Source organism: Prionailurus bengalensis, chromosome D2 (assembly GCF_016509475.1).
Source record: "Prionailurus bengalensis isolate Pbe53 chromosome D2, Fcat_Pben_1.1_paternal_pri, whole genome shotgun sequence".
NCBI classification, from domain to species: Eukaryota; Metazoa; Chordata; class Mammalia; order Carnivora; family Felidae; genus Prionailurus; species Prionailurus bengalensis.
In genome coordinates this window covers 74,452,457-74,476,859 of record NC_057351.1, presented here as the reverse complement: position 1 = coordinate 74,476,859, position 24,403 = coordinate 74,452,457, and the positions used below count along the sequence as shown (strand labels likewise).

The following is a 24,403-nucleotide window of genomic DNA, read 5'->3' as shown; positions in this document are numbered from 1 at the left end:
AGGTTTTAGCCAATGTCACACATCTGGTCAGTGAAGCAGATGGTAAGCACCAGGAGAGCAGGAGTCGGGACTGTTTTCCGCTAAACAAGGCTGGCACGGTGCCTGCTCAATAAATACGTACAGAAGGAAAAAAAAAGGAAGGGAGGGAAGAAAGAGGGAGCGAGGGGTAAAAGGAGGAATGAATGGAAACGTTCCCAGGAGAGCCTAGAGAGCACCTCCCTCCTTGGGGAATGAACTCAGTTCAAAGTCTAAGCCAATACTTTCCTCACCCCCAACATCAGTGAGCAGCAGGGAATGGGGAAGAAAAAAAAAAACAAAGCCTTTAAAAACGGTTAGAAGAAAGGGGGGAAACGGTAAGAGAAAAGAAGTAGAAAGAGACGAATCCATTGCTGCAAATAGATTTCGAAACGGAGCTAAGCGCGGCCGGTTGCCATGACGACCCCGAGGCCAGAACGGCCCCAGCCCATTGGCCGAGATGCCGGAGCCAATGAGAAGGCGCGGTGTTGGCGGGGTCATAAGATGGCTGCCGGGCGGCCGGCTACTGACGGGTGAGTACCGCTGATCGCCGGGCCGCCTTTCCGCCGGCCGGGGCTCCGACGAGATGGGTCCGGAAGGGCCGGGTGCGGGGAGCGGGCGAGCCAGTATGGGCGGCCTCACAGCCTCACGGCCGAGCCAGCAAAGCCCCCGCCGGGGCCCACGGGAGCGTTGGTGGGGCTGGCCTCTGCTTGGCTCGGAAGGGGCGTCGCAGCGCCTTCCCGCGATTGTTGGTGGCAGAGGGGTTCTCCGTCCCACCCCAAAGTGAGAGGGTGGGGGAAGAGGCTTTCCTTCGGGGAAGCAGGCTCCTGTTTACAACTGCTGTATCCCGGGGAAAGAACTGCTGTTAGTGCCAGTGTCAGCAGGCTAGACGTCCTGCCCCCGATTGTGCGGCGCTTAGTTCTGTGCCCGGGATGGGATTCTTCCCGTTTGGGGATCCGAGCGTGGCCCTGCCGCCGGAGAGCCTGCCGAGCTCGGGGTGGTGCCGCCCTGCAGGAAGAGGTGTACCTTTCTAGAGCCACCCTCTTGCAGTAAGTATTCTCACGGCGGCATCCGACTTAAAAACGAGCCGCCAAATGTTATTGGTGAACTGTCAGTCTTTTCCATGCAGGGTCTTGGGACGTGTTTTCCAGGTCTGGATTAAACAAATACCGCCTCGCATTGAAACATACGCATACGTCCAAAGTCCTGCTAAATAGTTTGGGTAATCGGATTGGGACCTTAAATTGGAAGTCAGGCCTCTGATTCAGTTGAACCTGAATGTTGATGCATACTTAAAAGTGTTGTTGTTAAGTAACTAATTCCAAGTCACAGAATCCGATTATCGTGCAAATGGTTTTAACATTGATGGTGGATGGTGGTTTATGAGTGTTACACAAAAGTCAAGATTAGATTCAGATCAGACAAAATTCAGATTTCTGTGGTTATGTCTAATTGAATATAAAATACGGGAAATAAGACAGCTTCATATAGTGACAGTGGAATTGAAATTCTGGAATACCAGAGACGGGAGACCTTTACCCATTAAACTGCTCAGATTAGGTTTTGGTGACAGGCAATTGCCTGATCTTCCAGAAAATTTGACATTATTACCCACACCTCTGACTGTGAGTTTTATGTATACAAGTTAGTATAGCATCTTAGATAACTTTCTGCACTTAAAGAGTGAGAAAAAATTGTTTCTTGATCAAATGATAACAGAATTACAGGCTAAGGTCATTCTTCATATCCACTCTCAAATCTTTGTCTCCAAGAATATATTACTGCTCAAACTCTGCCCTCTAAAAGCTTTTGAGTTGAAGCCATCCAGTTCTGTTTTTCTAAAACAAACAGGTCACAATGCATCAGGCAAGTCAGTTACTTCACCTTAAAAGAGATTTAGATAGTAATTCCTAGTGGAACGGTTGCTGTAGGGATTAACGGGAAAAGAGTTTCTGTCACATTGTTTATATGCATTGACTTGATTTGTTTTTCTTTCTAGTTGTTTCTTGTGTTGTAACTGGAGTCCCTTTTGCTTTCTCCAGAGCATCTTTCAGGTGTTTTGTCTGACATGCAGTCTTACTGAAAACTAGAAATCTTGGCTATGGTGGCTGGGTTGAAGAGAGAAACCTTATCTACTGGGGTATTGGGGTTTAATCAGTGTTGCCTCTGACTCTCGTATATCACGTCTCTTGAGAATGGCTGAGTAGTTTTCACATTGAAAGGGTAATTTGGAATGACTTGCTTTAAAATAAGGCACAGGGTGAGGGACGCTTCATCGAACTAGAGAGTCACTTTTCTGAGCAGCCAAAACAGGGGTAACACGAGGCCGAACGTAGTACAATTGGAAGCGTGTGAATGACATATAGATGCTATGAGTTTAAAGACTGTTTTCAAACGTGAACCCAAAGCAAGTCGCGAAGCAGCCCCTCCATATTGGCTGATTTACACTTTGGCTGCTGCTCACGTGGACAGCTCAACCTTGCAGGCTCCTCAGTGACTTATCTGTGCTTGTCGGTGGTCGTCGAGTTGCCTTTGTCTGTCCCTCTATTTTTTTTTTTTTTTTAATGTTTTAAACAGTCACAGGAGAATGGCCCAGGCACATCCCTTTAAAGATGTTCAGGAATCGAGTTCAGAAACGTGCGTTATTTGAATTTTGTCTCATTTTATGGATTTGGATGTCGAATCTGGTATTTAAAGTTTATTTTGATTTTTCTTTTTTTCTCTGTGGGCACACACAAGGAATTATCACACCAGCCAGTGTCCTCCTGAAGACAACCCTTAATGCCACATCAACAAGCGCTAAAAACAGATGATTGTGAGGAAGCCTAAAAGTGATCAAAAAATGCTGGAGAGCCGGCGGGGAAAGGCCACTCCAGGGCAACTGACAGTGCTCCCCAGCGTGAGGCACGTTTGGATGCCCAAGGCGTAGACCCACCCTGTAGGGACGCCGAAGTAGTGCTCTAGTGGGAAAACTGTGCCCGTCAGAGAGGCACCTGCCTTTCCTTAGCAGCCACAGCTGACGGCGTGGGCCAAGTCGTACTTGGCTGCTGACGGACAGAGGCTTGCTGTGTGTGTAGAGTGTCAGCTCCACGAAGTTACGTATTTTTGCCCGTTTTGTCCACTGCTGTCCCCGTGTGTTAAAGAGTGCCCGGCACACAGTGGCCATGCCCAAGACGCTGTGGACAGGGGAGAGAAACAGTGGCTTCAAACATAGAGCCCCAGTTGTGCTAAGAAAGCTAAATCTGAAATTTGTTACTGTCCTTAAGTTCTGAAATGGATAATGAGCCTAAAGGTATATTACGGGTCAGCGGCAAAGTCACGTTGGTGCTTTTTATCATTCCCCCCCTCCGTCTGCTCCTCAGAACGCTAGAAATATTTTTATTGATAGCATAACGTCCATTTTTCAATAGTGGCATATTTCATGTGATGTCTTTTGTGCTACCAAAGCATCTATTACCCATTCCAACTATTAAAACCCCCAGGTCAGGTTTAGGATGGATCCAGGCCTTACGGGGCTTGGAGCTTATGTAATTTTGGGTCTCCTCCTTAAGAAAAGGAATACAGATTCTAAGTAGAAAATTAGGTATAATGCTTTGGAACGAACGACCTGTGCAAAAGAGGAGCCTTGAAACTTGGGCTCCATTATCTTCCTGCTTCTGGTTTTATTGTTCCATTCAGGAAACCAGACACCAGTATTTTTTATAGAAATTTCTGTTAGATCGTGGAAATCCGGGAAGTAAATGACTTGTATCAATGCAGCGAATGCACCTCCACCTTAGAAACCTCAAAACTACCTACCTTGTGAATGTCGCCACCCACAATAGAAATTATAAAAATGTAATGTGTGGTCACAGGAATACTAATAGCAAGAAGAGCTTAGCATTGATCCAGCCCCTAGAACCTCCCAAACTGTGGTGAGCGTTTTCATAGCTTATCTCATTTAATTCTCAGAATAACCCTGTACCCAATATAATTATCCTCGTATCACAGAAGAAAAAAACTGCGGGTCAAAGGTGGTGAAAATGATTTGCTGGTGTGTGGTGGGGTGAGGATTACAATTGGAGCAGTTAGCTATCAGAGCCCTTCTTAAAAAGCCCAAAGGGTATTTTGGTGAGGCTATTTCAGAGGGCTAACAACTGATGAGGCTGCACCCAAACTGCCAGAAATACCTTTTGACCTGGGAGGAGGTCCTTAAAGGTTATCAAGAATCCGTTATTCAGATTAATGCGAAATCCGTAATGCTTTTTTTTTTTTTTGTCTCAGAGACAATGGTGATGGTTTTCTCATTAGGTTGATCACAATAGGAGGTAGAAAACTCAGCAAAAAATATTTCGATCCTTGCATTTTATTTATTCTTTGAAGTTGATAGTAAATCATGAGCAGTACAACCAACTTCTCTTTTTTAAGGCATCTTTTGAACCAAGTGGCTTTGACTGAATATGTATGCTAGAATAGACTGTGCCAGGAGATGAGTAGTGAAAATGTACTCAATTATCGTAATTTTAGCAAATGCTTGTAACTCCAATTTTTAAAAATCACTTTTGATAAACTTAACAGCGGTTAATATTCTCTCTATCAATGGGCTATAGAGCTAATGATAAATATTATCCTGAACTTTCACCCTAGTTTCCTAAATACAGTATTTTTATTCAAAAAAGCTATATGTTTTTATTGAATGGTTAGGATTATACTCCATTTGGTATTATTTTAGCAAACAGTGTAAAAATAAAAACTAGGATATTCGTTTTACCACCATGCTTTCCTCAAACTACCTGCGCAGCCTAAAATTTTTCCTTTGAAAATTGTTCTTCTACTCCTTAGACAATAAGTCCCCTGAAAGTTCCAATTTCAAATACTGGTGAAAATCCGACTTTAGTTTCTTTCTTTAATTGTGTTAGCTTGAAATACAATATTATAAATCTTAAATTGTGTGAGTGTATGTTTTTAGACCCTTAACATTCTTGAACAATGAATGCTTTTACTGAATTTATTTTTTTTTTAGACAAAATTATCCATATATTAGAGATCCAGGTCCTATTTTCTTTAAGTCATTCATCTGTAGGTGTGTCTTATAACAGATTTAAACAAGACCAAAAAAAATTTATCCAAGCAAAGATTTCAATTATTTTAATATGGAAGGTACATCCCATCCCATTTTAGATTAAAAGAAGGAAAGCATATGTGGACTGTTCCCAAACCATTGGGATAATTGCTAGACTCTTGGGGTTTTAAATTTCTTTCCATTTCTACTTTGTACGTCTACATTCATCTTTTTCCCTTTAGAAGAAAAGATGTGGAGTGGGCTGCTACCTCCTGGCCTAAATGAAAGTGATATTGAGTTGAATTCTGAAGATGAAGCCCCATTAAAGAACTCTGGACTTAACTTACAGGAAGATAATGAAGATGGGGCCATTACAAAAACAGAGATCTCAGATTTCCCTACAGATGGACCAAAACTCGACGTGGAGGCAAATGTAAATGCCTATGAAGAGTGCCCCTCTGGAGTTCCCTTCAATATGTGGAATGTAGGTTCTCTGTGATGTGTTCTTATTGAAGCCGGTGCCTGTGTGTTTGTGCATGCTCCTGTGTGTGTTTCTGCCGTGGTCACAACGCCTGTGTTCTGGGGAGATGAGAGGTAGGGAAGATTGACTCAGAGTACTCTGTGGGTCTGTGGTCAACCCGTTGGCCACTCAGGTACTTGCTTTCATTTTTATTTTGTTTTTTATAAAAAGAGGAAGAAAAAAACTGGTAGGATTAGCTACTTTGCCTGACATAATACATGAGTTTCTATCCTAATTTGATCTCTTTGTCATCTGTATGAGTCATTGAATTTTACTCTCAGATAATCAGATTGACTTAGGTAGAAATAAATGAAGATAAAAACTCAGATTGTGAAGGAGTCTTAGAGAATAGAGTATCTCAAGAAGAACTGAACTCCTTTTGTTAAATTTGTATTTTTATAAATGCTAGAATATATTTTTAATCCGTAACATGTTTGTAATTTTTTGAATATGTGCCTTGCTTCAAAATGTATTTGTTTCTTGTTTTTCTTTTTTAACTTTTATATAGAAATTTCAAGAATTGCATAAAAAACATTCTGAACAGAAAAGCTCAGCATCAGGATTCAGAAGAAGGAAAAGAAAACGCTCCAGGAAAGGTGCTTTGTTTTAATTCAAGTTAGTTGTCAGTAGTGCTAATGTTAAGTTGTGACTAATTGAGCTCAACAGTTTTTAATAAACATAATTTTGAAATAACAAATGAATACTCAGGTATTGACACTTTGTGAATTCTTTTCAGGTAAATTGAAGAATGAAGAAGAGTCTCAAAGGTGGGTAGAATTTAAAATGTTCGCCTATTCTGGACAGTATTGTAAAACTTATAGCAATAGTTGAACTACTTACCTCTGAAACATAGGAACTAGTTTTTCTGTAGTTCGTAACTGTGGTGACCAATTAAAAACAGTAAAAATGAGTTCTTGTCTCTTCTTTCAGTGCCCAGACCTCAAGTGAAGCCCAGTGGAAGGAGCTTACTCAGTATTTTGGAATCAATGATAGGTTTGACCCCCCTGTTAAAAAGAAAAAAATTGACAAGGTAAGATATTTTTTTATGGCCTCTTACATTAGTCAGTAGAAAATGTTTGAAAATTGTAATGCTTGTAATTTGAAAATGTTTGTAATGAATTCAGTGAAAAAGTTAAAACACTTCCTGTGTGCCAAACAAGATGCTAGGTAAACATGTAAATATGTAGTTATAAATAATTTAAAAAAAAAAAAAAGGCTGTTAAGAAGGAAGTAAACAGGATTGTTGTAAAGAAATTTAAAATGGATACCCCACTTTAGGTGGTCAGGGAGGGCCTTTCTTGGAAGATGCCATTCCATTGAGACCTGAAGGATAGGAAGGAACCATCCATACACAGAACGCTCGTGAAGAAGTAATAACCTGCGTAAAGGTCCTGGGGAAGAAAGAGTCATCATGGGACATGTGAGTAACTGTAAGAAGGTCAGCCTGGCTGGAATGGAGTCAGTGAGGAGGAGAGTGGCCCAGGATAGGATTGGAGAGGCAGGCAGCCAGGAACCAAAGCATGAAGCACCTTAAGGGCCCTGGTAAGGAATTGGGTTTTAGTTACAGTGCAGTTGAGAGTCATTCAAGGGTTTTAAGTTAAGAGAGTGATATGATCGAAGTTGTGTTTAAAAAGATTGCTCTTGTGTGGAGAATAGACTGTGGATCAGCAAAGGTAGGCAAGAAGAGAACAGGTAAGAGTCTCTTCTAGGCACAAGAGGACGGTGACTTGAACAAGAATGGTGCTACAGAAGATGGAGAAGAGTGGACAGATTTGAGGTCTACTGTAGAAGGAGAGTTGGCAGTATTTGTTATTTGCCTCTGATGCTTGTGAAGTGATAGAGAGGATTTGGGGCGTGAGGAGGGAAAGAGAGCCATTCAAGTGTTACCTTCAGCAGTGGTATGAACAGTGATGCTAGTTACGAACGTGGGAAGGCTGGGGAGGGGAGAAGATTTAGGGTGGCCTCTGTCCAAAGTTCAGTTCAGGGCGTGGGTGGTATGAGCAGGCAGGAATAGAGAGACGGTTGGTAAAATGAGGCAAGAACTCAGGACAATCTGAGCTGGAGATACACAGTTGGACGTCCTCAGTGTATAGATGATGTGAATCCTTATTAGAGTCTTGAATGAGTGAGTAACTTACATATTCACATCCTGGACTCCCGGAGCATGAAAACTGAGCACTGAATGGTAGGGCTAGAGGCTCAGGGGCCTGCCTGGTTGAAGCCCAGGTATATTGTATCGTGCCTGTGTAGACAGATTCCTCCTTCGTGAATCATTTCTGTAGATCACTGTGTGTACACAGAGACCATTACAATTTACTGATTAATCAATATTTCTTGTGAAATAGACCTCAGACTGTAAACCCATCATTGGGGAGTATTGCATCATTGAGGGCACGTGCATTAAGGAACTGACAGCAGAACTTTGCATGTAAACCTTTTGATTCCAGCTTTGCTAAGAATTCTTGTCGTCAAGTTCTAGAGCACTGGGGACTTGAAACTAGGATCACTTTCTCCTACATCATTGCTGCTTCTGAGCAATCTCTTTTTCACAAATGTTCAAGCAGGTGCAGAAGTGCTTAGATGCCTACAAAGAAAGATCACATGAAAACCCAGGCTTTATGACCCCATTCTCAGTCCTCTGGCTTCACCGCAGAAGCGCTAGTCAGCACTTTAAAGTGTCGTTGTCCTGTTCTGGACCCCTGTGATTGTGGTGGGCTGGGAGGACTGGTTTTGTGAGAAGGATGCTGTCGACTGCATAAGCTTGTTTTATAGCACGAGGGAGGAGGGTCATGCTGTGGTGGTGGGCCGGGCTCTGGCCGACCTGCAGAGTCCCCACCGCTGGTTGTTCTTTCGAGGGAAGGAATGGTTCAGTATTGCTTCTCATAGGAAATTGTTTTGAAGTTTTACTCCTGAATTAGGTGGTCTTTGATCTTCAATTAATTATAGCACTTGTTATGTTTTTTCATAACTGTTGACTTTAGAGTGTCTAAACGAGTTTCATAGTTGAAGTTAGGGCTCTGAAGTTAAATTTTAAATTTAAATTTTTAACTGTTCTGAAGAGTAGAAAATTTGAGAGATTTTTTTTTTTTTAAAGTCTCTCCGTATCAGATTGTTATTATTACCTTATATACGAAATTGTCCCTTCTTGATATGGGCCAGATACGGCTGTCATTCATTGTCAGAAATTTGAGGTTTGTGTGGAGGAGCCTTATGAATACTAGGATTCCTTGTGCAAAATCTTTTAAACGACTCAGTTTTATGAACTAGTCTTCTCTTTCACATTATACATTAGATGTGTTCTAGGAAAAGAAGTTTTAAGTCAAGCATCATTTTAAAAACAGTGATCTATTTTATGAGTTTGGGTTTTGTTAATGGTAGACATCCTCTATATGAGTGACATCTGACTAAGAAAGTTATGGCGTTTTCTAAACAAGGAAACTGGTGCTGGCCAGACTTGCATCTGGCCAGGATTTTGCCAGCACTCAATATTCTATAAATAAATGTAAGCATAAAAGGAAAAGATTTAGTGAGGCCAGATTTCGTATTCTCTTGGTAGTTTAGCATCATTGCATGCCAGCAGGTTTGCACTTTGGTTTGGGATCCTGTTTCACTGTTTTACATGCACCCCTTTTGCTCATGCTAAAGTCTACTGTGAATCCAACAGAAGAAATAGACATTGAAGAATGTCCACGCTGGAGGCACCAAGATAAAAGCTAAGAAGAAATGTAAGGCTAGAAATCTAGAGAGGCTCATGAAAATCTGTGATGCAGTTTGGAGAAAACTAGCATGAATTTCTAGTCCATTATTTTATTTCTCTGGAGCAGAGGCTGATCTTTTGCCATATGTGAGAGAGCCCTTTTATTCTGTATTCAGTCCATCCTCAAGAATGTAAAACAGAACAGACTTCTTAATCTTGTGTCTACTGTGCAATCCTTCTCCGCACCCGCCCCCCCAACCAACCCCCAGTTTTCTCTTTCTCCTCCTCCCTTCCTACCTTCTTTTTTCGAACACTGTCTAGCGAAAGCTGTGGCTCAACCGATTATATGTATTTATGACACTGCCATCACCTGTTTTCTTAACATTGCAGAAAGGGCTGTATTTTTAAAATGTAGTATTCCCAATATCCAAAGCTGTTTTAAAATGTAGTTTGTATTAAATGCAGCTATAATTGTGTTTCTGGAAGTAGTTCTGGGACTTACTAACCATTCTGTAATCAGAACGTAATTATTTTGAATCTATATAGAAATTTCTTTAGAACAAATTTCACTCATTAATTGCATTATAAAAATCTCAAATATTCCTTAGTTGAATCAATTTGATAAGTCACCAGTCATTATTGAAGTAGTTTTATATGTATTTCATGGATACTTTTTGGCATGAAAAATCCATTAAATTTTAATAATTTTAAGAATAATTGCACAATGTCTGATTTTTTTTTTTTTTAGTTTATGAGAGGAAACAGTTCCTGTATAGTGTATCTTTTTTCAAATTTATTTATTTATTTTTAGCAGAATGCTTTTCCCAATCAGAATCTTACATGGAACTCCAATACACAAATCATATAAAAAGCCAGCTGCCCTGAGGGAGTGGGAGGGAGGGAGGAAGAAGGGTAGTAGTGTGGAGGGGGCAGAAATGGTAGCAGTGGAGGGGAGAGGTGTAGAGGCGCCACACGCGACTGTTCCACTGGCATTAATTACAGAGCGTTATCTTTTGATCCCCAGGTGATCCCTGTGGGGGTGTGTAGGTGGGGCCAGTATTCTCATAATGTAGATTGACTAAGGCCTAGCATGATTTTCTGTAAGAAAACAAACAGCAGGTAAGAAGTGAAATGAGACTTTAACCAAAGTCATTTGGTCTCAAATCTAGATGTTTCCTAAGTAATAGCCCAACTTTGTTTTTATTTATCTGATTTAAATAATTTAAGTAGGTATGATTTATACATAAAGGTAATACCACTAATTCTTAGTTCTGCCTTAAACCCCCCCCCCCCCACTTCTTTTTGGAGAGATCACCTATTTTTTTTCCCTTAGATATTTGGGTCTAATTAGAGTACAGCGAACTGTAGCAGACAATGCATTTATATTCAGCTTTAAAAATTGAATATATTATCTAAATAAATGAATATTTAACAGTAACATTTCTATAGAAATATATTGTGCAGTTTGACTGAAGGAGCCTTAATCACATGTTAAAGAGATTGTGCATATGCACATATGGAGGATTGGTCCTTAATGTTAAACCTAGTACCCAGAAGTTTCTTTGATGTTTGTCATCCTGCCTTCTTGGCATCTGCAGCAAAACTGTTAGTTAGAGGTTACTTATTGCCTCGTTGGGGACCTGTTAGATACCGGCCTTCGATGATTTTCCATCTGTGGCCAAATTGGCACCCTAACTGGTCTGTACTGAGGTATAGATAGCTTCAGCTAAATTCTGATTCCCGCTGGAAGGCATCTTAGAAGCACACCTAGGCCCTGCTGAGTCATCAGTGCTTCTGTGCCTCCTCGCACCTTCTGTGGTGTGAGAGATATCATGGACGATTCCAGGAAAGGTACTCTCGGGTCCAACTTAAGACTGTAAAAGCCTTAATACTCAAATCTTACTTCATGAGACTACCGACTGACTCTATGTTGAATTCTTGGGTCTTATGCTTGGAGCTGAGCCCTTGATGATTTATGATGAGGTCTGTAGCCATACAGAGCTAAGCCTTATGTTGGTTTTAATAATGGTACCCTGATTTAGATAAAATAATATGACCAACTTCTTTATCGAATGATGCTACATTCTAAAATTTTTGCTAGGTATTTTACATATATTTTCTTTGACCCTTACCATAAACTTGTGGCGACTCTGGTATCACTTTTTTTGTGAGGGTGAGGTGACTGTAACCTGTAGAGGTTTAGGAATCACCCAGAGTTTCTTGGCTCTAAGTAGAGGAGCTCAAATTTGAACTCTGGGTCTGACCTCACCAGCCATGTTCTTTGTAAACCATTATTAACTTATGGTCTTAACATAGTGGAAACATTTTACCTTAGGATGCTTTTCCACAAGTGAAGCATTTCGAGCGTATTTGGAATGTTAATGTCTTCTTATAGAAGCAGAAAGTTTGGGTGTGCATACAGAATCAGAGATTTTTCAGAGCCAAATGGCACTATTATATTTTATTTAAATAAACTGTCAAAAAGAAAAGAAAGAAAAAGGAAAAAAGAAAAGGGAAGAAAAAAAATCCCAGTTCTGTCTAGTGAAATATGTTGAATAAAAAAAAAAAAAAACTTAAAAGAGCTAAAAACAAAGTTGAACATGTAAGTGGAATTTTATTTCTAGGAGAGAATTTGGGTTATCAAGCCAGTCGTCTCTTTTTCTTTAAGGAAACCAAGGCTTTGCCCTTCCTTTAGGGAAATCTCATTTGCCCGGAGCCGTGGCCACCTCTCCTGGCTTCTGTTCCAGTCTCTGTCTACTGTATTACACCAGTGCTGGGAATGGCTGGGGAAATGGGAGTGGGTTGATGGCGAAGCGATAGATTTGTAATTTCAGCTGACTTATTTTTAAGTGAAAATTATACTTACAAGCTCAGCAGTTGATGTAAGTTTCTAGAGGAGGGGAATATCCTTGTTTTCTGCCCTTGTGATGTTAACTGGAAATGGTGGTTCTGTAAAAACCAAAAGGACGTAAGTTAGCAAGTTGATGCAGCGAAATGACTTGACAAGCGGATCATTGGTTTATTCAAGGTATTGGTGGTAAGAAGTAGAATGGATTCCTTTTTATTCACGGATGTATGGTTACTCAGGTTCTGGAGGAAAAGAGTGCAGCAGCCAGGACTTACCTAATCTTAGGAAGCCTACGGAATTGGAGGGAAATACATAGAGCTAATAAGTGGAATAAGCCAGACAGGCCCAAGAATGGATGCTATTAGTGACCAGGTTGTTGAAATAAAAGGTTGAGATCACTGGCTCCCCCAGAATTTGTGGAACAGGGAAAACTGGAGTTTGCTGTTAGTATTTTCTTTTCTTACTTGTTTGAGGAGATACTTAATATTCTGTTCAGGAAGGAGTGCCCATTAGGCCATTGTGTTAGCATTTCTTAAATAAAATGCTTTACTTATACTGTAAAAATAGTAAACAAAAAGTCCAGAGGCAGGTACTGTGCTAAGCTCTGGGAGTCCAAGATGGAGAAGGTATTCTCCACGCCCTAAAGGAACGAATATTCTAGTAATGGAAAGATTTATATATAAATAAGTACAATAAAATACGACTCTTTTTTTTTTTTTTAATTTTTTTTTTCAACGTTTATTTATTTTTGGGACAGAGAGAGACAGAGCATGAACAGGGGAGGGGCAGAGAGACAGGGAGACACAGAATCGGAAACAGGCTCCAGGCTCTGAGCCATCAACCCAAAGCCTGACGCGGGGCTCGAACTCACGGACCGTGAGATCGTGACCTGGCTGAAGTCGGACGCTTAACCGACTGCACCACCCAGGCGCCCCAAAATACGACTCTTTTTTAAACCATTGGGGTATTAATACCCCAATATTATTGTTGTGGAATTTTCTTGTCCAAGTGGTGGATAAATGTTCCTCCCTTAGGTGGGCGTCCTTTCAGTATTAATGCAACCGTGGATTATTGCACTGTGATCACTAACCCAGTAACATGTAAGAAGACCAGGCCGGGTGCTGGGACACACCACGCCAGTGACACACATGTCTGTCCTTAGTCAGCCTGGAACCCAGCTGGAGAGACAGACCCACAACTCACTGTAGTGTGTTGGACCCACAAGTGCTGAAGAGAGTGGCGAGAGCAGTGTGGAAGGCAGTTAGGTACTGGCCACGGAGCAGAGTGAAGCAGAATCGGTGGGTGTGTACTGGTGAGGGAACCTGCAAAGGTGGAGACGATAACATTCGCCATGAGCTGTACAAGGACGGTTAAGATTTTTCCAGTAGAAACACATCAGAGGCACAGGGGACATATAAGAATAGTAAATGTGACCAGAGATTGGGAAGTATAGCATTGCCCGAGATGGGGTTAAGAAAGCATTTGGGGACCCTATTGTGAAGGGGTTTCAGTGCAATAAAGAGGAATAAAGAAGTGATCATGTTTTCAAGCTGACTAATGACATGGTATCGCTACTTTAGAAAAATAGAAGACTAGATTGGAGAGGGTTCTCATCTTCCAAACAGGAGATGACGAGGCCCTGAAGAAGCCCAGGAAGGTGGCATGAGATACCCTACAAAAAGAGTTAAAATAAGGGAAGGATTGGGGGCGCTGAAGACTAGCGAGGATTCTAGTAGGGGTGACTCAGTGGGTGGTCACCTCTAAGGGGGAAGCAGGGAAGGAAGTGATGAACTTGGTTTTAGGCATAACAAAAAGTTGGAGACCCTACCTTTGCAAGGCTTCAATATGAAGGTAACTAGGAAGTAGCTGGAGGTGTAGATCTTGGTATAGCTGAGAGCTCAGATGGCTTGAGTTACATAGAGATACAGAGAGCAGCTTATAAGAAGTAATTGAAGCCCTGGGACTGAGTACGTTACTGAGAAGAGGGAAGAGTAAGAAGAAAAGGGGGCCAATCGCAGAACCTTGAGGACCGTTGTAATTAGTTATAATTCAACAAGAGAAGATGAAGGGCCTCCAAGGAAATTGAAGGTCGGTATTTGGGGAGATATTTTAAGAATAAGGGTATAGTTGACACAGTAGATGATCAAATAGGAGGAGGACAAAATGCCATTTGTGACTGTAGAGGGAGCAAGTTTCAGGGAAGGATGTGGACCAGACGAATGGAGGATGGAATTGGGGGGGGGGGGGTGACATGAGGCAACCGATACATTGTTTTACAAGAGAGAAATGAAGTACCAGCCTAAGAAGAAATCAGTTTAAGGAAAGCAAGCTGTGTCATGCCGTCCACCCCCAGGTCCAGAATGGGGTGGACAGGTGTGTTTGTAGGGTGAGAAAGATGAACAAAAGAGAGAGGAGAACATGTAAACACAGGCTTCTGCATGACAGGTAAGCAGGTAGGACTGTGATGAGCGCAGGTGGTGGGGTTAGTTTTGGAAAGAGATGATTCTTTCTCGGAGGCCATAGGGGCAGAGGGACAGTGCGGGTGAAGATTCACCTTGTGAGGTTGGATGAGGGGAAGGTTGTAGAAAGGACACAGAACATCCAGTACCTTTGGTTCTTCTCTTCCCCTTCTCTCCTTGCCTCAGCCTCCCATGAAGCAGAGGGTGGGGTTGTAATCTGAGAAGGAAGGAGGTAGGGTTGAGGGGATTTGAAAAAATAAAAAAAGTAACAATTTCTTAGAGGAATGTGGGAATTCTCAAGGGCAGAATTCAGCGCCCACTCAGCTAAGTTTGAAAAACAACTTTTAGTGGAAGCCAGTGAATTGAGTTACTGGGTTTTCTCTGCCACTGCTGAGACACCTAGGTGTTAAAGTGGTAGAAACAAGTGCTTGGGAATGGCCAAAACAAAGTAAGATGTTGGAGGAAATGAAAAATATTGCTTAGGTCGGTGGTTCTCAAACTTGGGCCTAGTTAGCATCAGTGGACTTCTGGGTCCCGATCCCAGTTTCTATTCAGAGCATTTGTATTTCTAACAGGTTCCTGGGTAATACTGATGCTGTTGGTCCAGACTTAGACTTTGACAACCGCTGGCTTAGAGTTTGAAAAGGTTAATCATGGGTTGTAGGTCAGAGAGGGAAGATAGGAGAATCCAGAAAGGGGCTGGAGGACGGCGGGAATAAATACAGTGGTGCCAGGATTAGGGTTACAAACGAAGACAAGGCAGGTTCACTGGCTGCAAAGACTTGGGATAAGTGGAAGGACAGAATCTTGAGTTCAGAGAGAATTCTAGATTGTAAAGCTTTGGAACTGGAGCTTTCAGGTGATGTGTAGTACGTGGCCCAGAGCAAACCTATTCAGAGTATTGGTCTTCCAGGAGATACAGAGCTTGTGTCTGAATATAACTCTGTGTACTGCTTTCTTTTTTGAGAAAGTCCTGCTGTCCTCCTCCCTTACCCCTTTCCCCTTAAAAAAAAAAAAAAGTCAGAACTGTATAGGCATGTAGTTGATTTGCATCCTGGCACAGGCACAAGCTCAGTTCATGGACTGGCACCATTCACAGACCTGAACTGGTGCACAGACCACACTTGAAGTGTCCCCGGCCTAGAGTATGGACTCTGGGGTGGGACATTAGTTAGAGGTCCCTGAGGATGAAGGACGTTGGAAAAATGAGTCCAGCATGTTTTTTGGACTATGAGGAGAAGGACTATGGGAGACTGTTTCTGCAGAAATACAAAAAAGAGTAGCTGGCGACCGATCAGTGATCGTAGGACCCTCATGGGAAAAGGACAGGAGAGCCACCTGGCCTGGGTTCAGGGACTAGGGCTATTGAATGATGGTCTCGGGCTGCAGTTGGGAGCAAGGAAGAGAAAAGGCTGTCATCCTCTCAGGTCCTTCCTTAGGTGGGATGAGGGATTGTGTGGAAGAACGATCCTCACTCAGCAGGGACCCTGGTGATAACCTCCCGGGTCTGTGTTCTGTAATCTTTTTACGCAGATTATGTGTGGGCATTTTTAAGTCTTGTTTCAGCAGAGGCTGCACAGGAACGAAATTTCTCCTCGTTGATGAGTATAATCAAGCAGTTGGCTGACGGGAGGAGGCATTCCTGGGTCCCCTTTACGAGATGAGGGAGAAGTCGGGAACTGAAAATGTGGAAGACACATGCGCTAAGCCATTGTTAGGGCAAAACGTTCTTGTGAGAAACGTCTTAGACCATTTAAAAATTTTTTAATTTTCCGTAGTAACTATTTCCACGAGCTAAAACTCAATTATGTAAGTCTAAGCGTCTTTCCATAAATGTGTGATGAATCCTACCTCGTCTGTTTGGTAATCCCATGAAAATTTTAATTATCGTTTCCTAAAGCATCTTCAGCTGGTAAATAAATACGTTTCCATAGGAAAGTAAAATCATTCTGGTATGTAACTTTCCTCCTGTATTTAATATCCAGCTTAATCCCTCTAGTCAGAGACTAGACGGGCTGTTGAAGGAGGGCCTTAGGCTACAGGAGGGGGCAGTAGAGAAAAGAGGCAGAGGAAAGGGGTGGTTGAGAACACAGGCTCTGGGCACACCCAGGTTCAAGTGATAGCCTTACTACTTACAGACTCTGTGACCTTGGCCTACTTAGTCTGAGGCCTCTCTGTTTCCTCGTGTTCAAAACAGGATAGCAGTGTTGTTTTGTGGAGTTGTTATGAGGGTAAGTGAGCTTTCTTATAGTACTAAGCCAGTAATAATAATAAGCATGCCATCGATTTAACCATTATTATCATTAACATTGTATGGTTAGTAAGGGAAAGCGTAGTCCTTGAAGTCACAGAAGTCTGGATTGGCATCTCCTCTTTCTTAGTTCAAGAAGTTATCGGACCTCGAAAAAGCCCTATGATCTCTCTGCGTGGCCTTCTCCTCAGTAAATGGGAATGGTACAGACTGCCACAGGGCTCATTGTGAAAATTAAATGACCTAAGTATGCAACGTGTTCGGCGTAATCCTGTGACATAGTCTTTGCTGGCAAATGTTTGCCTTTCATTCCTGCCTTTAAGTTTTAGGTTTCTTTACTTTCTAGTCCGGCCTTGAAAAGAGCATCGACCAGGCTGTGGAAGAGTGGGACATCGAGAAGGCGGAGGAACTCAGCAACCAGCTGGCCACGCGAGAGGTGAGTCAAACTGGTATTTGCAGATTTTCTAAAATAAATGTGCATTCTTTTTGTGATCATGAGTAAGTTCAGTATTCAAATATTTGATCTTAGATTTTCTTTTCCGCCCATTTTCTTCCCTCTTATTCTGCCACTTATGCTGAAATGCTGGCTTTTACTTTTGTCTTTAATGTTTTTAAATCATTCTGGTTTGAAACTTGTGGTGGAAATAATCCATGATTGATATTCAACCCTAGATTTCACCTAGGTTTCAGAGAGCTTTTTGCCAGTTATGATGAAAAGACTGGCTTTCTTTTTCCATTTGCATCTTTAATTCAGTTTAACTCTCCCTGAGGGCAGCTGTGCACCACATCTCTCAACGTTCTCCTGGCCCTCGCTCCCCCACACGCTTTCTTACTGCATATTCTGAATTTCTCCCTCAGCCCTAAATAATTTTCAGCTTTTTAAAACTTATAGTCTATAGTATAAAACTAGTAGATATATCGCATATTCTTTTTCCAAGTACACAAGGCTTCCAGAAGATTCCGGCCTGCACCTTTTGGGGGGAATATTTCTCCAATTGGGAATTGCTGTCAGGTGTCACTAAGCAAGAGCTAAGAGCTCATACTGGCGTATGTTTTATTGTTGTTAGTGTTGTTTTGTGGTTCTTTTTTGTCCTCTTTGGGAAAAAAGATCGACCATAGCTTTCCCATTTTGGGTAAGCTGCCTACTTACTTCTTTTTGTTTTTCTTTGCTTTTGCCTTTTTTTTTTTTTTTTTTTTTTTAATTTTAGGGTTTATTTATTTTGAGAGAGCGAGCGCATGAGCAGGGGAGGGGAAGAGGGAGAGAGAGACTCTCAAGTAGGTTCGACGCTCAGCACAGAACCCGACTCAGGGCTCGATCAGACAAACCATGAGATCACGACCTGAGCTGAAATCAAGAATTGGATACTTAGCTGACTGAGTTGCCCAGGCGTCCCAACTTCACCTTATTCTTAAACTCTACTCCCTGGTGTTTAATTACATAGGCAGCATCATAGGTCATCTGTGTAAACTGTTGGCCACATGTGCTATTCTTTCTTACTTGCCTGCAGGTGAACATTTGTTCTACACTGAGATTAACGATGGAATTACTATTTCGGTAAATTCTTCTGTGGAAACACCATCTCACCCTTCTGTCTTCCAGTGTCAGACAATCTGTTGATGGCTGTTTGCTGGTTTGTTTTCTGTTCTTGGCTACAGGCCATAAGTATCTGGGGTTTTTATGTAGGGAAATGAACAAGTTCAGAAGTGAGGCTCAGGGATTCAGAAGTTACCTTTTTTTCTCATAGGCCTTTAAAATCAGTTGTCACGTTAAATAGTTCTGTTTATAATGTGTCTGTGTATTTATTAACGGCTAATCTAAAGGAAATTATGAAGTTCTGAGCTTGAGTTTGGGACATAGGTAAGAAGCAGCATAAATGGCAGTTATGCAGCCTTTCAAAAAGTGACATTTTGGGGCATCTGGGTGGCTCAGTCGATTGAATGGCCAGCTTTGGCCCAGGTCCTGATCTCAAAAATAAACAAACATTAAAAAAAGAAAGGAAGGAAGGAAGGAAAGAAGAAAGGAAGGAAGGAAGGAAGGAAGGAAGGAAGGAAGGAAGGAAGGAAGAAAGAAAGAAAGAAAGAAAGAAAGAAAGAAAGAAAGAAGAAAGAAGAAAGAAAGAAAGAAAGAAAGAAAGAAAAACTTTAGGGAAAAAAAAGCGACATTTAAAAAAAATCAGTTTCCTTTTTTCCTGTTAAAATTCATTCTTCCCTTCCCAGCTTATGTTTCTTGTGCTGTAAGTTTGACATTTGCTCTCTTTCATCTTTAGAGTAGCCGTGTTTTGATTTTATTGATTATAGCCTTCATTGGATAGAATAGCATTTTATCACTCTGTTTTCAAATAGAAAGATTCAGGGATAACCTTTTAACGAAATGAATTTGATAGTGTGTTGAATGGTCCTGCAACCTCAGTTGGACTTAAGTGTTAGCTGGCAGTTAGTAGAGTGGCTTCTTCAATTTGATAGGTACTTGGCACTTATCTCTACAATCAGCTGTGTGTCAAAAGACCCATCTTTAAAATTCTGTTCAGCAGGAGAGCACTTAGTGTTTGTTGGTTCTGTTTTGGCACTTGGCACTTAGTTTTCCATAGAGCTGTTGTCAGAAGTAGTAGGTAAGCGTCTTGGGTAGCCTGCAAATATATACAATGTAGCAAATTATATCAGTAGTTTATATCATCTCCAAATTTGGGGGAGTCCACCGTGAAATGTCAGAGGAGGGTGGGGAGGGACATGCTTATGGGGCTGGAAGAGAGTAAAGTAGTATGGCTGTAAGGGTAGAGAGGGGTGGACACAGTAGGAGGTAGGGACACATGATGGAGGTAGGGAGGAGTGGCTGAAGACATAAGAGGCAGAGACTTTCAGAGACTGCAGGTGTTTAGGGCGGCAACACCAATCACTGGTCTTGGTCACCTGTAAATAGGTAGGTATGGAAGCTTTTGGCAGCTTTTTCTGAATCTCTCATTTGGGTCAGAAGCAAGGCTCCCTAGAGAACCGGTACTTAACATATATCACTAAAGTGCATTTTGTGACACGTGCTTGAGCACGTGTTTCTTGAAGCCCTTTAAAAATTGTGGGTGTTTGTTCCTGTTTGCTCTCCAGCGAATGCTATACCATCAGCGTGTGGCTGATCGCCGAGATGACTGTATAGCTCCAGTAAAGCCAAGGATAGAAGCCTAATAAAAACAAGCAGGGCCTTAGGGTGTGGCTTCCTGATTGTTTTCAGAAACGCTGTAGACTTCTTTATCTTTACGTCTGACCCAAAGATCATGGGATGGACTGGTGTACCCTGGTTGGTGCTTGTCCATTCTTCCTTTCGGAAGACCCAGGAGTTGTTTATTTTGTGATCTCTACCAAATAACAAGTTGGCTGTGACTCATCCAGTGGCCCCAGGTCAGTAGGTTTTCTCAGGTCCTTGCTTATTAACAGAAGAAAGAAGAATGCAAGGCCTCGTCTACAGCATTAAAATGTGGGCTCCACGTGACCCATCCGTGGCTGGCTGTTTTTCTGGTTTTTGGCTTTTTCAGTTCATTAGCACCCCCACCTGAGGCAAGGGTGATTCGGAGAGAAGCATTCACTTTACTGCAGGCTCTATGTTTTTCATAGGTAAAGTTAGTAATGCTAAAATTTTAAGAGTTGAATACATTTGATTTTTTTTTAAAAAAAGTTTTATTTTGAAATAATTTTAGACTTTCAGAAAGTTGCGAAGTTTATGAAAAGATTTTCTATTTACCTTCACCCAGATACCCAAGATGTTAACGTTTAACATTTGCTTTGCCATTCATTCTAATTTATATACCTCATTTAGATTTGCCAAATGTCTCACAGATTTCCTTTATAGCTAAAAGAACAGTTTCTTTTTCCTGGTCTAGGACATTGCATTTTGTTGTCATGTCTCTTTATTCTTCTTTAATCTGGAAAGTTCCTCAGTCTGTATTTCTTAGGACATTAGCATTTTTGAAGAGTAGAGGCCAGTTATTTTCTAGGATGTCCTTCAATTTTGGTTTGTCTGATGTTTCCTCATGCATTTTTGGCAGGGGTGTTGCAGAAATGATTCTGTGTTCTTCTCAATGCAAGATATCAGGAGGCACATGATATCTGTCTGTCCCAATTTTTGATGTCACTTTGAGTTTTTGGTTAAGGTGGTGTCGCCAGGTTTCTCCACATTATTGTAACGTGACTGTTGTCCCTTATGTAATTAATACATATCTCATGGAGAGATAGGAGAGAATTTGAGACTATGTAAATATTCTATTTCTCATTATACTTTACCCAGTAGGTTTAGCATCTACTGCTAATTCTTTTCATCTTTGGGACGGTTATTATTATGGTGGTTGCCAAACCAGATCTTTAAAACATTATGTGATGGAACTTTTCATCTTTACCTGGCAAACTAAACCCAAAATTTGTCTTGAATGAGATAGTGGATTATGTAATCTTCTATGTATACGTTGAATCTCGCAGAAAAAACCTGGACAGTCGAGAATTGGATATAGTTTTTTTAAATGACGCACTTGGGAGGGATGCCTTCCCCGCTAGCAGTGATCGCTTGTGAGCTTCCCTTTCTCTGCTGTGTGAAGGCGCATGTCAGAAAGCACGGAAGATGTGCCTTCCCAGCTGCAGAGACGTGTGTTTTCTTTGAGGATATTAGGTTTCTTTTTTTTGTGCTTTGTGTTGTTATGCTGCTGTTTTAGAAATGGGAATTGCATGGCACTGACTAGGTATTTTCCATTTTAAGGGTGTGATTTCCTGTTACCTTTATGACAAGTGAGATTGCTTCAGAAATACAGGATATTTTCATCACTTGTAAGGATGAAATGTTTTCCTCAAGTGTTTTTTTTTTCTTTTCTTGCTTCCATATAAATATAATGCCTTGTTTTAGTAAAATAAATTAACTTATTTAGTGTGGTGCTACAGAATTCTGATTACAAGAAAAAATAAAATTCTCTTCTTTTCCTTGTGTAAGTGAGTGGCAAAACATCTGGAAAGTGTTTGCTGTTCAGGCACAGACATTGGAAAGATACTGATGTCGTGTTAATTAAACACCCGTGAAGAATGACTAAAGTAATCAAGATGGAATTCTTGAATAAATAGTTTAGTTTGGGATTTAATTTTTCATATTTATCCCCTTGGTGCTAATCACCATGGATATGAGAGATGGGATTTTGAGAAATAAGTAATTGTGAGTTTGGGGCAGAAACCCTTTATGAATTAAATGTATACGTGCATGGTAGGTGTCCTTTTGGAAATCAGGTATATTGGTTTTTAATCAGTCCCGTTTTCTTTTTTCATGAAGCAGTGACTGGGACCTACTGATAAAGCCTTTGCTCAGAGGCACAGACCCCAGAGTTCTTAAAGCCTTTTCCAACCATAATAAGTGAAACTAATTTTTGATGTTTAACATTTATAAGCCTGTGAAACTAATAGGGCAGCATGAGTATTGAAAAAAAAATGAAGCCCAAAGTAGAACCATGCCTGCGAATGGGCCTTGAACACAGTTCCCCAACAACAAAACGAAACAACGGTCTGCCAGTTGTCCGTGCGCTGTCCTTGTGACAAAGCAAATGCATACTTTTCCCAGAATCATATTCCCTTAAATTTATGATGACATCAAAGATATATATTATCTGGTTTTAGGGGAAGGCTCAATTCACATGTTTGAAGTCTTGACTGTGCTAACATCTTTGGTTTTGCCATGTTGTAATGTAGTTGCTTTGGGACTGTCCCTCCTGTTGATTAAATACTTGTTTTTCATTAACAATCTTGGAGGAGATAGAGAGGAGAAATATACTTGGGTTTGTGTCATACTGATGAAACTGTTCTAATTTGAAAAAAAAAAGTTTTTTTACAAAAAGTATCATTTACACATACACACAAAGTATTTGAGCATATTTGTGACTTGTTAACCTCAGGCCTGAATTGGAAGTACATTCCATTCATTCATCAATAGTGATCCTGAACAAATTCCATCTTTTGGTACTGGTCTTTTCTGACACGTTATCTTTTTTACAATCCAAATGATACCAAATTTTATAGAAATCAGTAGAAACAAACAGGCTAAGATTAAATGCTAAAGCCTCGGTTTACTTAAGTAGGCAGCGCTTAGGTTGGATGTCACATTTTGGAAAGGGGATTTTTCTCTAGGCATCTTCCTGTTAGCCTGACACAGATAAATAAAAGCCCCTTGGTTTGGCACCAGTGGGTTCCTACCAGGGAATGAATGACATCTGCATGAACTGGATACATAGCTCAGGTTGGTTTCAGTTACAAGCGTGCAGTGTCCGAGTAGGAATGAATGGGGAGTAGAGGTTGCCTGTGAATTTCGTTTGAACTTTGTATCGCTTACGCCCTGAAAGAATACTTTTTCTGTAAATGACTCCCAATAGGACGGCCTTTGACAGCAACAACTAAACTCAATTCTTTGAAAACGTCAGTGCTTCGTGTTGTAAGATTGTAATTATTTTGTGTAACCTAGAAAGGATATTACATTGGCAGTATGAATTAAACTGAGAATTAAATTTTAACTTTGTTAAATTAAGGCTACTTAAAGTTTTGGATTCCGAAACATAGGTAAAGTTAATAATGCTGAAATATAGATAGTTTGTTAATATTTAAATAAAGGTAGGAATGGCCTTTTGAAAAACCTGATGTTTGAATTGATGGGGTTGTGTTCTTTCCTAGTTAAATAAATGCTCTCTTAATTTGGGGAGATTATTAATTTGTCGCCTATGCTTTATTTCTAGAGCAATTTCCTCAAAACTCTGAAGGCATTCTCATTGAAGAAGGGTATATATACATTTGAGATAGTTTCTGCATTTTATGTTCACATCTAAGACGTCCTTTCTCAGAAATGCTCGGGTGCTACGGCACTTGCTCTGGCATTCAGAATTTTTCCGGTGCGCTTCATCATTAGGCTTTGGTTTCTCAGAGGGGACTCTGGCTACAAATCAGTCTCTTCATTTTGGTTTTTAGTTTTCTGTTGACGTACATGCACTGTCATCTTAATGGAATAAGAGCTTCAATGACCCCACCCTCCCCAGATAATACAATTTTGTCAGATTTACCTATCAGAATACCTGGAACATTATCTTATATAGAATTCAGAATTGAAATATTTGTTTAAATTTTTGAAATAGAGATTCTGTCAAACTTGGGAAGCTTAAAGTTACTCTTCAGCAGTGCTGTTTTCAAAGCCAATGTGTTTGCATTACATACCAAAAAATAAATAAATAAAAGCTGAATCGAAAGACCTATTACAGTGAAGCAAATCTTGTCGTTCTAAGCTCGTTTATTTTATAATCTGGAGGGCAAAATTATTTTCTTTTCATTTTTGTGGATACTTTTCTTGGGTAGAAATATCTTAACAACCGTGTTTCCAAAGGTAAAACGGTTCCTTCAGATACGAGGCTGAATGTATTTTCCCTTTAGCTGTTACAAGAATTCACCACTGGGATATGTGACCCTAAGAAGGATGGCAGGTACTTTGTATTTCCTTAATTACTGTGATCTCTTGCCACTGAAGATCGGGTAAACAAAGTAAAGTGCATTAAATATTACAAATATATAGACTCTAAAATA

At 40.8% G+C, this 24,403-nt stretch overlaps 1 protein-coding gene across 3 annotated transcripts in view; it reads left to right on the top strand.

Annotated features, from left to right (window-relative positions):
- Positions 1–452: 452 nt before the first annotated feature.
- Positions 453–24,403, top strand: part of FAM204A (family with sequence similarity 204 member A) — a 39,366-nt gene continuing 15,415 nt past the window's right edge. Inside the window, exons 1-7 of one of the 3 annotated variants that reach the window (XM_043597674.1) lie at positions 453–548; positions 5,299–5,540; positions 6,085–6,172; positions 6,313–6,343; positions 6,507–6,606; positions 17,178–17,267; positions 23,569–24,078. In XM_043597674.1, the coding sequence (XP_043453609.1) occupies positions 476–548; positions 5,299–5,540; positions 6,085–6,172; positions 6,313–6,343; positions 6,507–6,606; positions 17,178–17,267; positions 23,569–23,658 (714 nt within the window). In that variant the 5' untranslated portion in view covers positions 453–475 and the 3' untranslated portion in view covers positions 23,659–24,078. Of the gene's footprint in view, positions 549–1,044; positions 1,065–5,298; positions 5,541–6,084; positions 6,173–6,312; positions 6,344–6,506; positions 6,607–17,177; positions 17,268–23,568; positions 24,079–24,403 lie in introns of those variants that run through there. The other 2 variants (XM_043597673.1, XM_043597675.1) reach the window with 2 other exon arrangements.